Here is an 11,026-nt window from a genome sequence, read left to right on the forward strand (position 1 = left end):
GGGGGAGGGAGGAACGTGGTGGTGTATGCAGTAGGGCTGGTATGTGCCAGGTGATGAGTTGTTCTTGAGCATGGGTTGTGCAAGCTGTGGAGGTGCGGGGTGGGGTTGGGGGGGACCTGACAAGATGAATTAGGGACCCAACATAGGTACAGTTATGTCTGACATACAGCCCTGATCTGACCCTACTGTTCGGATCAGTGCAGCTGGGATGTCTGCGTGCCTGGGGGACCTCACAGACCTTTGTGGCTGGGTGTAGCAAAGATATTTTGCTAAGATAAAGTTGGGGACAGCCAGCAATTGGCTTTCATATTTAAATGCTCTCAGTCAGAGAGAGAGGTAGAATGACTGCAGGGAGGGTGCTTGGTGGCTGTGAAGTCTGCCTTGAATGTCGTGAACCTATGGCTGGTCACAGGGCTGACAAAGAGGAAGGGGAGCTTTGATATGCACCTTGCTGCATGGAGATCTGAGCACTGTGTTTAGCAGAGGAACTAACAGACTGGAAATGGGACGTATGCATAAGAGTTATAAAAGAAGCACTCCAGAAAGGGTTAAAACCCCCATCTGGATGCTGAAATTCCTGCCTCAACCTTCATCTGTTACTTGAGTGCTGGGCTAAGCCCTCAGTGCAGCCCCGTGCCAAAGCTGTGTTCAGTCCAGCTTGTTGCTCAGCTCCACAGACCATCGCTGGATCTTGCCTCTGGTCTGATCTGAGCTGAGGAGCTGAAGGCGGGTGTCTTCTCCCTACCCTGCTTACGTAGGCTGGGCTAGAACACCAGAGCCACCTGCCTCTTGCCAGTGCAGCCCCTTAACTGTCCTTGAGACATTCGGTACAGCAGGACACACAGACAGCCACTCAGCCTGCTTTTGGGAGGGAAAGCACCAAGAAAGATGTTGATTCAGTTAGAAATCCCGCTGGGACAGTACATTCCTGGGTCTAGGGCAGAGCTGGCTGATTGGCCTGGCATGCTGCAACAGTGAGCTCATAACCCAGTGATGGCAAAAAACCCCAACCATGCTTGGGGTCATCATCCATAGTGGCATGTGGCCAGTGCCCAGCTTTCTCTTGGGGAGTACTTGCAAGCTCAGAGATGCCAAAGAGTTGCTGTACTTTCAGCCCAGGGGAAATGAACCCATGGAGCAAAGAGAGTCTGGAGAGAGGGACCTGCTGAGTGATGAATCTGGTGTGTGTGGTCTCTGCTGACGTGGTTGTGAGTTGGGCTTCAGGAACCTGCGTCACCTGCGCTTCCCCAGCAGAAACCATCTATGCACCAGAGTTTTATGGACTGACAGGCATTGGCTGTGCTGCAGGACCAGAGCAGCAGGGTGGGCTTTGTGGCTGAAATGCATTTTCTCAGCTAGGACTTGGGCTGAGTCCACCAGCTTTGTACCCGAGATTGGTTTTCGTTGGGGCTGGGGTTTAGCCAAGCAGAATTTTGGCAAGTTTTAAGTGTAGATGTAAAGCTTCAGGATGCCTTCTCAATTGCACAGTTTTCCTGTTTGCCTCTCACTGTCCCCTTGCACAGGAGTGTTGAGCAGCCCCTGCTTCCTGTCTCTGAGGTGGTACTTGGCAGCCCCTGCTGGTAATGGGCTTGGGGGAATGCTCTTGGGGCTTGTAGCAGGGCAGCTGGAGCCTTTTGAAGCCATAAGGCAGTTCAGCCTTTGAAGTATTCAGCCAGAGTCCCAGGGCCCAGGTTTTTGTAACACAGTATTCTGCCAGGCTGTTATCCAGCACTGTGCCATCCCAAATTACTCCTCGAGCATCTTCTTCTATTGGCTCATTCATTCATCATTTAGCAGCCATCCTTCTGCAAGCCCTGCATGGGGCTGGGGTCTTCTCCAGCCCTCCAAAATCCCTGCTCAGCTGGCTCACATCTCCCTTCCTTGGGGCAGGGAGCTGACACTTCTATGTATCACCAATGAGCCAGATGGAAGCCAAGCCACATGTGCCATTCTGCCTGCTCTTTCTGAGGTGCCTTTCTGCTGTTTCCAGTGCCCACTACTCTGTGCCATTTTTTCAATCTCCTTTTTGTGCCTGTTGGTTCTCAGTATTTTTCAGCTGCATCCCTGGCAGTAAGATCCCTTCTGTTTCCCATAGTGACTCCTTATTATCTACATTGCTCTGAGATCCTGCTTATCCCCCTGCTCTGCTCCCAGATTATGTTCTGCAGGGCTTTGGATTGCTTTTTTCCTCCCAGGTTCTTCTCTGATTCTCTTTGCTCCTCTGGCTGCCTTGCTGCCAGCCCACTGGTTGGTACCTCCTACTCACAAGTTAGCATCCTGCCCCTCTGGCACTGGGACTGCATGAATGGGTCTGGGATCAAATCTTCTCTCAGGCTCTGGGGCCATTACTTCTTTATAGGTCTCCTGTCTTCCCGGGAGAGAACTGAACCCTACTTTCTGCCTGCTAGATTGAGACAATGCTTTCTTCCTCTGAGAAACAAGCTGGTGCTATGCCAGCATTTCCCAACGGGAAAGCATGGAAGGAGCTGGGTTCCTGCTCCATCCTGGCTGCTGCGCCTCCTGGGAGTGATGGATGTCCGTACCCCAGACACCGCTGGGGCCTGTCTGCTGGCCAGCATTGCTGGGCCCCTGCACGCCTCCAGCTGTACTTTCTCAGCCACCAGCAAGATTTCTCAGCAGCAGTCTCCAGCCCAGTGATGGATGTTGACAGCTGCATGAACAGCCTGTGCAATACCCGATTATTTTCCTTCAAGGATGATGCCTTCCAGATCTTGCTTTGAAGCCCTCTGTGAGCTCTGTATTGAAACCCTCTCTGGAGCCTCCCTGACTACAGAGCTGTGCTGAGCACTGCTGGCTTGCACCCAGCTCAAACTGGACAAACACTTGGGAGTGGGGCCCTGGAGTATCCTGCTGCAGGCAGGCTTAGCTTGTTCCTGTGCAGAAATACAAGCAGCTGACCCTGCCTTGCTCAGATGGGTGGTGTTTGGGTCTCCGAGGAGGGAGAAGTGTTTGGAAGTGCTGGGGAGGGAGTAGAGGCAGGCCATAGCCACTCCAAACTCCTGCCTTGACCAGCCAAGAGGACAAGGTCCTCTGAGGGCCTCATGAAGGACAGCATGCTAGGGTTTCTGCCAGTGCAGGGCCGGCAGTGCTGGAGTCTCTCACAAAGTGTGCTCCTGTAGGAGCAATGCATTGCCAGGGAGTGCTGGGTGCTTCCATGAGTTGGTCTCTGCCAGCCCAGGGTGGGTGGCTGACTGCAGTGAAGTTGTTGGCTCTGGTCTCTTGTGGCATGGAGCTTCTGGAGGCCCTGGAGCTTCTGGAGGCCCTGGAGCAGGCTGAGGTTCCACCGAACGGGGTGAAGGCATGCACTAATGAAGTCTGTCCCAAAAGCTTGCTCTAGTTGGGCTCAGGCCTCCTGAAGGCTGTCATTTTTACCAACATGGAACACCTTGGAATAGGGAGAAATAGCTCTCCCAAACCCTTGGAAATGTTAGGTATGCCTCACCATTATGCTGCTAACACTGTGGCACTGTCACAGGCAGGTAGAGACAAAGGGTAGGAGAGGCCAAAATGCCAGTGCTATCCCCAGCATTTCTTTGGAGTGGGGGGGGGTTTGCAGATCCCGTGGTGCCCAGGATGAAGTGTCTGTAAGCTTAAATGGAGGTCAACTGGCTAGTCTAGCCAGGACAAATCTGCACTGGAACAAACTGACATGGGGTTATCTTAACCTCCAGAGTCCCTGAGCCAGTCTGGCGTGCCTCCTCTGTTCCCTGGAGCAGCCCCCCAGCCTGGCACCGCTGCCCTGCTGACCCCCACTCTTCTCTCTGCAGGCGCTGTACGGCTCCATCAAGAACGAGAAGCTGCAGTGGGCCATGTAAGTACCTCTGCAGGGGATGCTGCTGCATGGCACTGGGTGGGCAGGGAATCCACCTAGCCCCAGAGGCTGCACAAACCATGATGCTGCAAGGCAGCTGCCCCTGTGAGGATGAGGGAAGGAGAGGGAGCTTGGGAAGGGCTGGGCTGGGATGCAGGCAGTGTACTCAGCACCGCCATGGGGCCCCTTCTCCAGCGTGCTGGGGGAAAGCCACCTGAGGCTGGCTTCTTGCAGCTTCAGACTGGCTTTGTGCCTTGGTGGCTGTGCCAGGGTGGGAACAGACAGGCTCTGGAGGTGCTGTGGCTGTGCCAGGGCCCCACAGGGTGCCTGCACCCTCGCCCACAGCTGCCATCTCCAGCAGCAGGAGCGGCAGCGCCTGCGCTGCAGGGATTAATCAGCCCAGTGCTTCCCAGCACTGAGCGATGCACTTGACCGCTGCCATGGCGACGCCGGCAGATGCCGAGGGGTTTAATTAGCAGCGAGCGGCTGAGGGAGTGGGGAGGCAGCAGCTCTGGGCTCCTACATCTTCCTGCGGATGGGGGAGTGGCACAGGTGCAGCCTGCCCATAGTGAGGGGCCATGACCCGGGGGGAGCGGGCTGCCTACACCCTGCCCACACCTGATCCTGCCCTTGGATGGCACTGCTCAAGGCCTTCCTGCCAGTCTCCCTGCACCCCTTTGCCTCTGGCTCTGGGCCCTGTAGTCTGGCTGCCACCCTTAAAATGTGGGGACCAGAGCCTGGGTCTCTCCTTGTGGGGGCAGTGCATTCTATACCCTCCTTCCTACCAGCTGGAGACCTGTGAGCCTGTATGCCATGGGCTGGGGGGGTGTGGTTGTACCAAGCCTTGGGGTACTTCTCCTCCATCACTCCTGGCTCATCAGCCTGGCTGGCATCTGTTGCACTCCTGCCCAAAAACAGGCTTCTCACTCCCTGGGGCAGGCAGGGGTCCCACCCTGCATCAGCAGCAAAAGCCCAATGCCTTGTCTTTCAAGGGACCAGGCAGCACCTCAGCTGTCTAGAGAGACAGAGGCACACAGGCATGGCTAAGTTTGGGATGCTCACCAGTGCTGATGGAAGACTGCTCATCCTGGCCTGCTTCTCCTGGCTTCTCTTTCAGAAGCCAGGCCTAAAAGTGGCACTGACCAGGGGGGAACTTGGTGTTTGCTGTCCCTGGAAAGGTAACAAACTCTTTCCCCACCCAAATCTGATTGGCAGAGATGAAGAGGAGCTGCGAAAGTCCCTCTCGGAGCTGGCAGATCCCAACCCAAAGTCCATCAAGCGCATCAGCAGCTGCAGTAACCCCTTTCTGGACTTCTCCCAGGACGCCAACATTGCCACTTACAAGCACGGGCTGTTAGTCCGCAAGATCCACGCCGATCCCGACTGCAAGAAAAGTAGGTGCCTGGGGAGCCCATGGGGTTCCTTGGGGCAAGAGGGCACCAGTAAACTCCAGAACCGAATGGGTAGCAGGGCGGGAGTCACTGTGTGATGTCCATCTGTAGCTTTATGCCAGCCTCCAGCATCTGTGCCCTGTCTGTCTTCCTGTGCCAGACATAATTCAGCCCTCAGGCTGGGGAGCTGGAAAGCCTCTCCCTGCTCACAGCGCTGGGAAAGGGGCAGGCAGGGTGGTGGTGTGGGGTCTCTGGGGGTTGCAACCCTGCCACAGGATTGTGTGGATGAAGGGAAGCGTCCTGTGGTGTGACAGACAAGGCACACAGCGGGCTGCAGCTGTTTGGGCACTGCCAGGCACGTTCACCGTATTCCCCATAAAATCCCTCCTAAGCCCTGGCCGTCTTATGCTGCCTAGAAGTGATTAGATGCAGCTGCCCTTCAAAGCCAGCATTACCTGGCAGGCAGCACTGCCTTGTCCCCATGCCCGAGCACGGAGGCAGTGGTGGAGCTGAGCACAAGCAGCGAGGCGGGAGCACAGGCAGGAGCACAGCGCTGGCCCCGGGAGGCAGCGGGGCCCCCCTGCCAGCAGCACCATCTGCCAGCCACGTGCTGCACGGGCTCAGGTGCGCAGGGACAGTCCTGGCGTGCTGCCCGTCCTGGGGGTGGGTGACGTGCATAGTGGCAGGGGGGGCTGGAGGAGGGTGGGGGGTGGCTTTTCCCCCCCGCTCAATTCTGACGCTGATGTCTGAGCTGCTCTCTCCTCCCCGGCAGCACCCCGAGGGAAGCGCGGCTGGAAGCCCTTCCACGCCATCCTGAAGGGAATGATTCTCTACCTGCAGAAGGTAGGCAGCATGCCACCCACATCCACACCAGGGACAGGGATTGTCCCCAGTCCGGAGAGACAGCAGTGACAGAGGACCTGCAGCACACAGCATTGCAAAGCCTCGCCTAAGCAGACTCGGCACCCTCTGTGCCTGAGCTGTTGCCTGGGGACCTGGTGGCATCCCTGTTTCCAGGGTGCTTGGGCACAGCTTGGGCAGTGAAAGGCTCTGCTAATGAGAGCACTGTGTGCAGGGGGCTTGGCTGGAAAGAGAAGGGCACCAGGGTCTTTTCCCTGAGTGGAGGGTTGGGCTGAACATCCAGTTCCCTGCAGGCACACACATGGGAAACTGGGAGCAGTGGGGAACAGCCCCCTGTGCTGTTGCCAAGCCAATGTGCCTGGGTTGTGTAGCATCTCTCCAGGGGTGTAGCATGAGCTGGAAGCAGAATCTGCAGCTGCCTGGTGAAGGGTGATCTCCAAGCCCTGCCACAGCCAGCACTCGTCTGCAGTTCCTGAAACCTCAGAGCTGACTCATGGTGGGGTGCATCCCTGAGCTGGCTCTGAAACACCCCATGATTTGCAGGAGGAGTATAAGCCAGGGAAGGCACTGGCAGAAGAGGAACTGAAGAATGCTATTAGCATCCACCATTCGCTTGCCACGCGGGCATCTGACTACAGCAAGCGACCCAATGTGTTCTACCTCAGGACAGCTGACTGGAGGGTCTTCCTTTTCCAAGCACAGTGAGTCCTTCAGGATCCCTGGCTGGGCCTCATGCTGGGGCACAGGAGCTCCACTGACTTTAGTCTAGGGTGGGATAGGGCTTAGGGCCACCTTGTTCTCTTCTGTCCTGGCCCTTTCTGGAAGGAGAGAGACCTGGTGTCAGTGCTGAGCTTTGCCCAGCTCCTCTTTTTCCTACTCTGCTGGGCTCAGGTTGGCTGTGGGTAGAGTCCCTGGTGCCATGGCTGGCTAGGGCCATGCCTGGGGGACTCAGACCTTGTCTGTGGAGCTGATCCCTCTGTCTTTGATAGAGGTAGCCCACGTGTATTTTGGCCTTTTTTCTCAGGAACCCTGAACAGATGCACTCGTGGATCACGCGCATCAACGTGGTGGCGGCCATGTTCTCTGCACCCCCCTTCCCCGCAGCCATCGGCTCCCAGAAGAAGTTCAGCCGCCCGCTGCTGCCCAGCTCCTGCACCAGGCTGTCTCAGGTGGGCCACAGTGTGGGGGCAATGCTGAGCCTGGGACAGAGCCCCTGATCTGCCAGTGGCACATTCCCCATGGGGAGATCTGTGTGGTACCATGCACCCAGCTGCCTCCCCAGTGAGTTGAAGGGCCAAGGGGGAGACAGAGAAGAGGGGTACCGAGACTGGGGGCAGACAGCGAGGTCTTGTTCCTTGCAGTGGGGCTGGAATCAGGTGATGGTCAGACCATGCAGGAGAAAGTGGTCCCACATCACAGCTTGCAAGGGCCTACCAGGGACCTTGAAAGGCAACTGACTGGGGGGATTAGCTGGCACTCGTGCATACCAGGGCAGTTATTCATAGAGCAGAAAGGATTTAAAAAAACCACCAGCCTAGTTTCAGAGGGATTAAATTCTGCTTTAAGACTGCAGTCAGCCCCCCTATGAGGTGAGAGCAGATTGCCCCCAAGAGCCTGTGATTTTGCCTGTGATTAAAAAAAAATCCAACCCCGCAGCAGCAGCTGAGATCCTGGCTGCTCCTAGAAGGGGAAAAACCTGTTCTGTCCCTGGCCATCTCACACTACCAGGGGGACAGAGCAGGGCACTGACATGGTGCCACCCTTCCCCAGGAGGAGCAGGTGAAGAACCATGAGACCAAGTTCAAGACAATGTCAGCGGAGCTGCTGGAGCATCGTTCTTCACTGCCTGAGAAGAAGGTGAAAGGCAAGGAATATGAGGAGCTAAAGCAGAAGGAAGAGTACCTGGAATTTGAGGTAAGCTGGAAGATGTTGTCCCCCTCTGCCCTCAGGCCCTCTGCCCCTACCTGTTTGGCCATCCTCAGTGATGGGACCAACCCATCCCATCAGCTGAATTACACTGCCACTGCCATGGTCTAGGACCATGAGCATTCCTCTGCCCCGGGATGCTGGCTGGGTTGGAGGGACCATGAGCATCCCTCCCTGCAGGGATGCTGGCCACAGGACAGCACCCAGCTTGCCAACCTCTGTCTCTGCTGCACTGTGCTCCTCAGAAATCCCGCTATGGCACCTATGCCATGCTGCTGCGGGCCAAGCTGAAGGCTGGCTCCGAGGACCTGGCAGCATTTGAGTCCACCCTCTTTGACACAGTGGGTGGAGAGGACGATGGCCTGAAAAAGTCCCGCTCCAGCCCCTCACTCAACGCAGAGCCCTCCAGCACGACCACCAAGGTGAAGCGCAACGTCTCAGAGCGCAGCGGCCGCCAGCCCCCTGGCCACCCCCACAAGTCCTAAGTGTGGGGTCTCAGCTGCCTGCACTGCAGCTCTGTTCCTGTTCCCCTGGCACGGGGGTGGAGGCCGTGTGCCTGCCGAGACCCTGCATGTGTCCGTCTGTCTGCGGCACGAGTTGGAGGGGGCAACAGCCCTTCTGCAGCCGCCAGCACCAGCCATGCAGGGCCATGGCCCCTCCACCGGAGACAGTGGCAGAGCAGGACGGTCCCCAGTCCTTGCCTGCAGGAGCTGCCTGGCCCCATCAGACTTGTTCCTGCCCCTCCTTGTCCTGCACTTGGCTGCAGGACCTATTCTTGCTGCCCTGGGGAGAGGGAGCAACTGAAACCTACCCGCTGGGCTCAATTCTTCAATGGCTTAAAAAAAAAAAAAAAGACAAACGCAGCAAAACAAAGCCAACAGCTGCTTCTCCAGCTCCATTGTGCCATGGGGGTAGATGGGAGGGGGCCAGCCCTAGACTGTCCCCTCTCCTAGGGCTGGTGGCCAGGGAAGCCAGGGCAACAGCACCTGGTCCCTTCCCTGCCACCTCAGTCACCCCTGCACCTTCCCTGCTTTCTTACAACTTTTGAACAGTTTTTGTGATACAGTTTTGCACTTTTTAGTACCAGATCAAGCTGACCACCAGGAAGGTTTTTTTTTGGAGCTACTTTTGATGCTTTTTGGGAACTGTTTAAAAAAAACAAAACCACAAACCCAGCCATATCTTGTAGGCAGTGCACTCTGGGGAAAAGGGGTTTTTAAAAGGACTCAGGGGGCAATCCAGCTCCCCACACCCTCACCCTACAGCAAGCTGAGCGTGGGCTACTGTGTGTACTGCTGCTGCCTGCTCCCCAGCTCCACTTCAGCACCAGCAACCCTTTGGGGAGACAGCCCTGTGGCTGCCAGTTCCAAGGAGGCAGCCTTGAGATGGCAGCACCCATTGCTGCACGTGTGGCTACATGGGAGGCTGATGCACTGGTGCTTCATGACCCCCATTTTCCAGCACCCACTGCTGGCAGCTTGGACTGGCCCTGTTTGCAGAAGCTGGGTGTGAGCATCGTACCCAGGGTGTGGTGGGCAGCAGCGTGTAAGTACTCGCTGTGGAGTGGTGACCCCTGGAGCCAGGGTTGATATGGGGGTCCCCCTGCCCTATGGGTCCACTACAGGCTGGAGCCAGCTTCTCTTCCCATCTCTTTTCCAATGCATGGCTGGGGCCTCAGAGGCTACCAGCAAAGCCTAGTCTGTAGTTCTGCGGTCCTCATGCTGCAGCAGCACTGGTGCAGCCCCGTCCTCAGCAACAGGCTCCCTGCTTGCCAAGGTGAGGGCAGGCTGGGGCAGCCCTCACCACTCCAGAGTGGGCTGAAGGATGCTTGTCTAGAGCAAGGGGCAAGTGATGGAGCACAGCTGCAGGATTGTCCAAAAAGGGGTCCAAGCACAGTGAAGGGCTGTGACCAGGGGCTGGCACACACACAGTTCTCAGCCGCCTGGGACCTGGCTGGTTTCAGCACTGACTTTGCGAATGTGTCAAAACTTTTTATTCTGCTCTTTTGAGTCTATTGCAAAAAAAAAAAAAAAAAATCCACCCTTGCCCCAGGTGGCTTGGGGGGTGGTGGGGAAAAAAAAAACCTTTGTACAGCTTCTTCTCTCAGTTACTGAAGTAAAACTCGCTCTTCACTTCTTGGCTGTGCTGTGTTTCTTCCCCATGGCTGGGGACAGCCCCAACACCAAGGGATGCTGAGGAGGGGCTGGGAGCTGTCTCCTCACTGCCAGACTTCAGATCCAGGCAGGGTTCAGGGGGGTTAGCACCCAGCTCACTGCTGGGGCTGGAGAGAGGGAGGGCAAAGAACTCCAGTGGAACTTGTGTCCTTTTATTCAGATGAAAAACCATTAAATAAGAGCAGAGACGGGCAGGAGCCAGCTGCATCACATCCCCCCGAGTCCAGGCAGCCGGACCCCTAGTCCAGAAGGCACTTGTGTGGGTTAGGCAGAGGGCAGTGCAGCTCCTTGTGTGGTCACAGGGGCTGCTGGATGGCTCCTCAGTGCACCTGTGGCTGCTGGCTGGGGGGCAGCTCACCCCCCGGCTTCAGGGCTAGTGTGGGTGCCTGCTCCTCCTCCACCGACTCACTGCCATAGGCACTGTCTTCCTTCAGCTCTGCAAAGCAATCCCCAGGTGCCCTTAGTGATGGGGCAACGGGAGGGGCAGCAGAGACACTCCCTGCCCACCAGTCCCAGCCCTCACTCTCTGTACCTGTGCTTTGCAGCTTCTCCAGTGCCTCAGTTTTGTGGAGCATCCTCACGGCATTGTGGAGCCCCATGGAGTCCAGGGCCTCCAGCAGTCCCCCCAAGCTGCCACCTGCCAGCTGCAGAGAGAGAGCACTGAGTAGGGCTGATGGCCAGACAGGCAGGGGGACAGAGGCACCCCACCCAGGCACTGACCTCGTAGCTGCGCAGGAGGCTGGCACTGGGCGACGGCGTGTCCTTGTAGGTCTCCACGAGGCTGCACAGCCCCAGGCGCTTGGCCAGCTCGATCCAGTCTGACCCACTGCAGTCCCGGGTCA

General features: G+C 57.0%; 2 protein-coding genes across 2 annotated transcripts in view; one reads left to right on the plus strand and one right to left on the minus strand.

Annotated features, from left to right (window-relative positions):
• PSD (pleckstrin and Sec7 domain containing) overlaps nt 1-10,028 on the plus strand; it is a 43,771-nt gene extending 33,743 nt beyond the window's left edge. Inside the window, exons 12-18 of the mRNA XM_031061750.1 lie at nt 3,789-3,832; nt 5,048-5,226; nt 5,996-6,066; nt 6,628-6,785; nt 7,109-7,253; nt 7,855-7,998; nt 8,256-10,028. Of these exons, the coding sequence (XP_030917610.1) occupies nt 3,789-3,832; nt 5,048-5,226; nt 5,996-6,066; nt 6,628-6,785; nt 7,109-7,253; nt 7,855-7,998; nt 8,256-8,495 (981 nt within the window). The 3' untranslated portion in view covers nt 8,496-10,028. The remainder of the gene's footprint in view (nt 1-3,788; nt 3,833-5,047; nt 5,227-5,995; nt 6,067-6,627; nt 6,786-7,108; nt 7,254-7,854; nt 7,999-8,255) is intronic.
• Nucleotides 10,029-10,320: 292 nt separating this feature from the next.
• NFKB2 (nuclear factor kappa B subunit 2) overlaps nt 10,321-11,026 on the minus strand; it is a 10,664-nt gene continuing 9,958 nt past the window's right edge. The window contains 3 exon segments of the mRNA XM_031061759.1: nt 10,321-10,620; nt 10,717-10,828; nt 10,905-11,026. The exon segment at nt 10,905-11,026 is cut by the window's right edge and continues 12 nt beyond it. Of these exon segments, the coding sequence (XP_030917619.1) occupies nt 10,505-10,620; nt 10,717-10,828; nt 10,905-11,026 (350 nt within the window). The 3' untranslated portion in view covers nt 10,321-10,504.

The sequence above is a fragment of the Geospiza fortis genome, unplaced genomic scaffold (genome assembly GCF_000277835.1).
Source record: "Geospiza fortis unplaced genomic scaffold, GeoFor_1.0 scaffold130, whole genome shotgun sequence".
In the NCBI taxonomy this organism is placed as follows: domain Eukaryota; kingdom Metazoa; phylum Chordata; class Aves; order Passeriformes; family Thraupidae; genus Geospiza; species Geospiza fortis.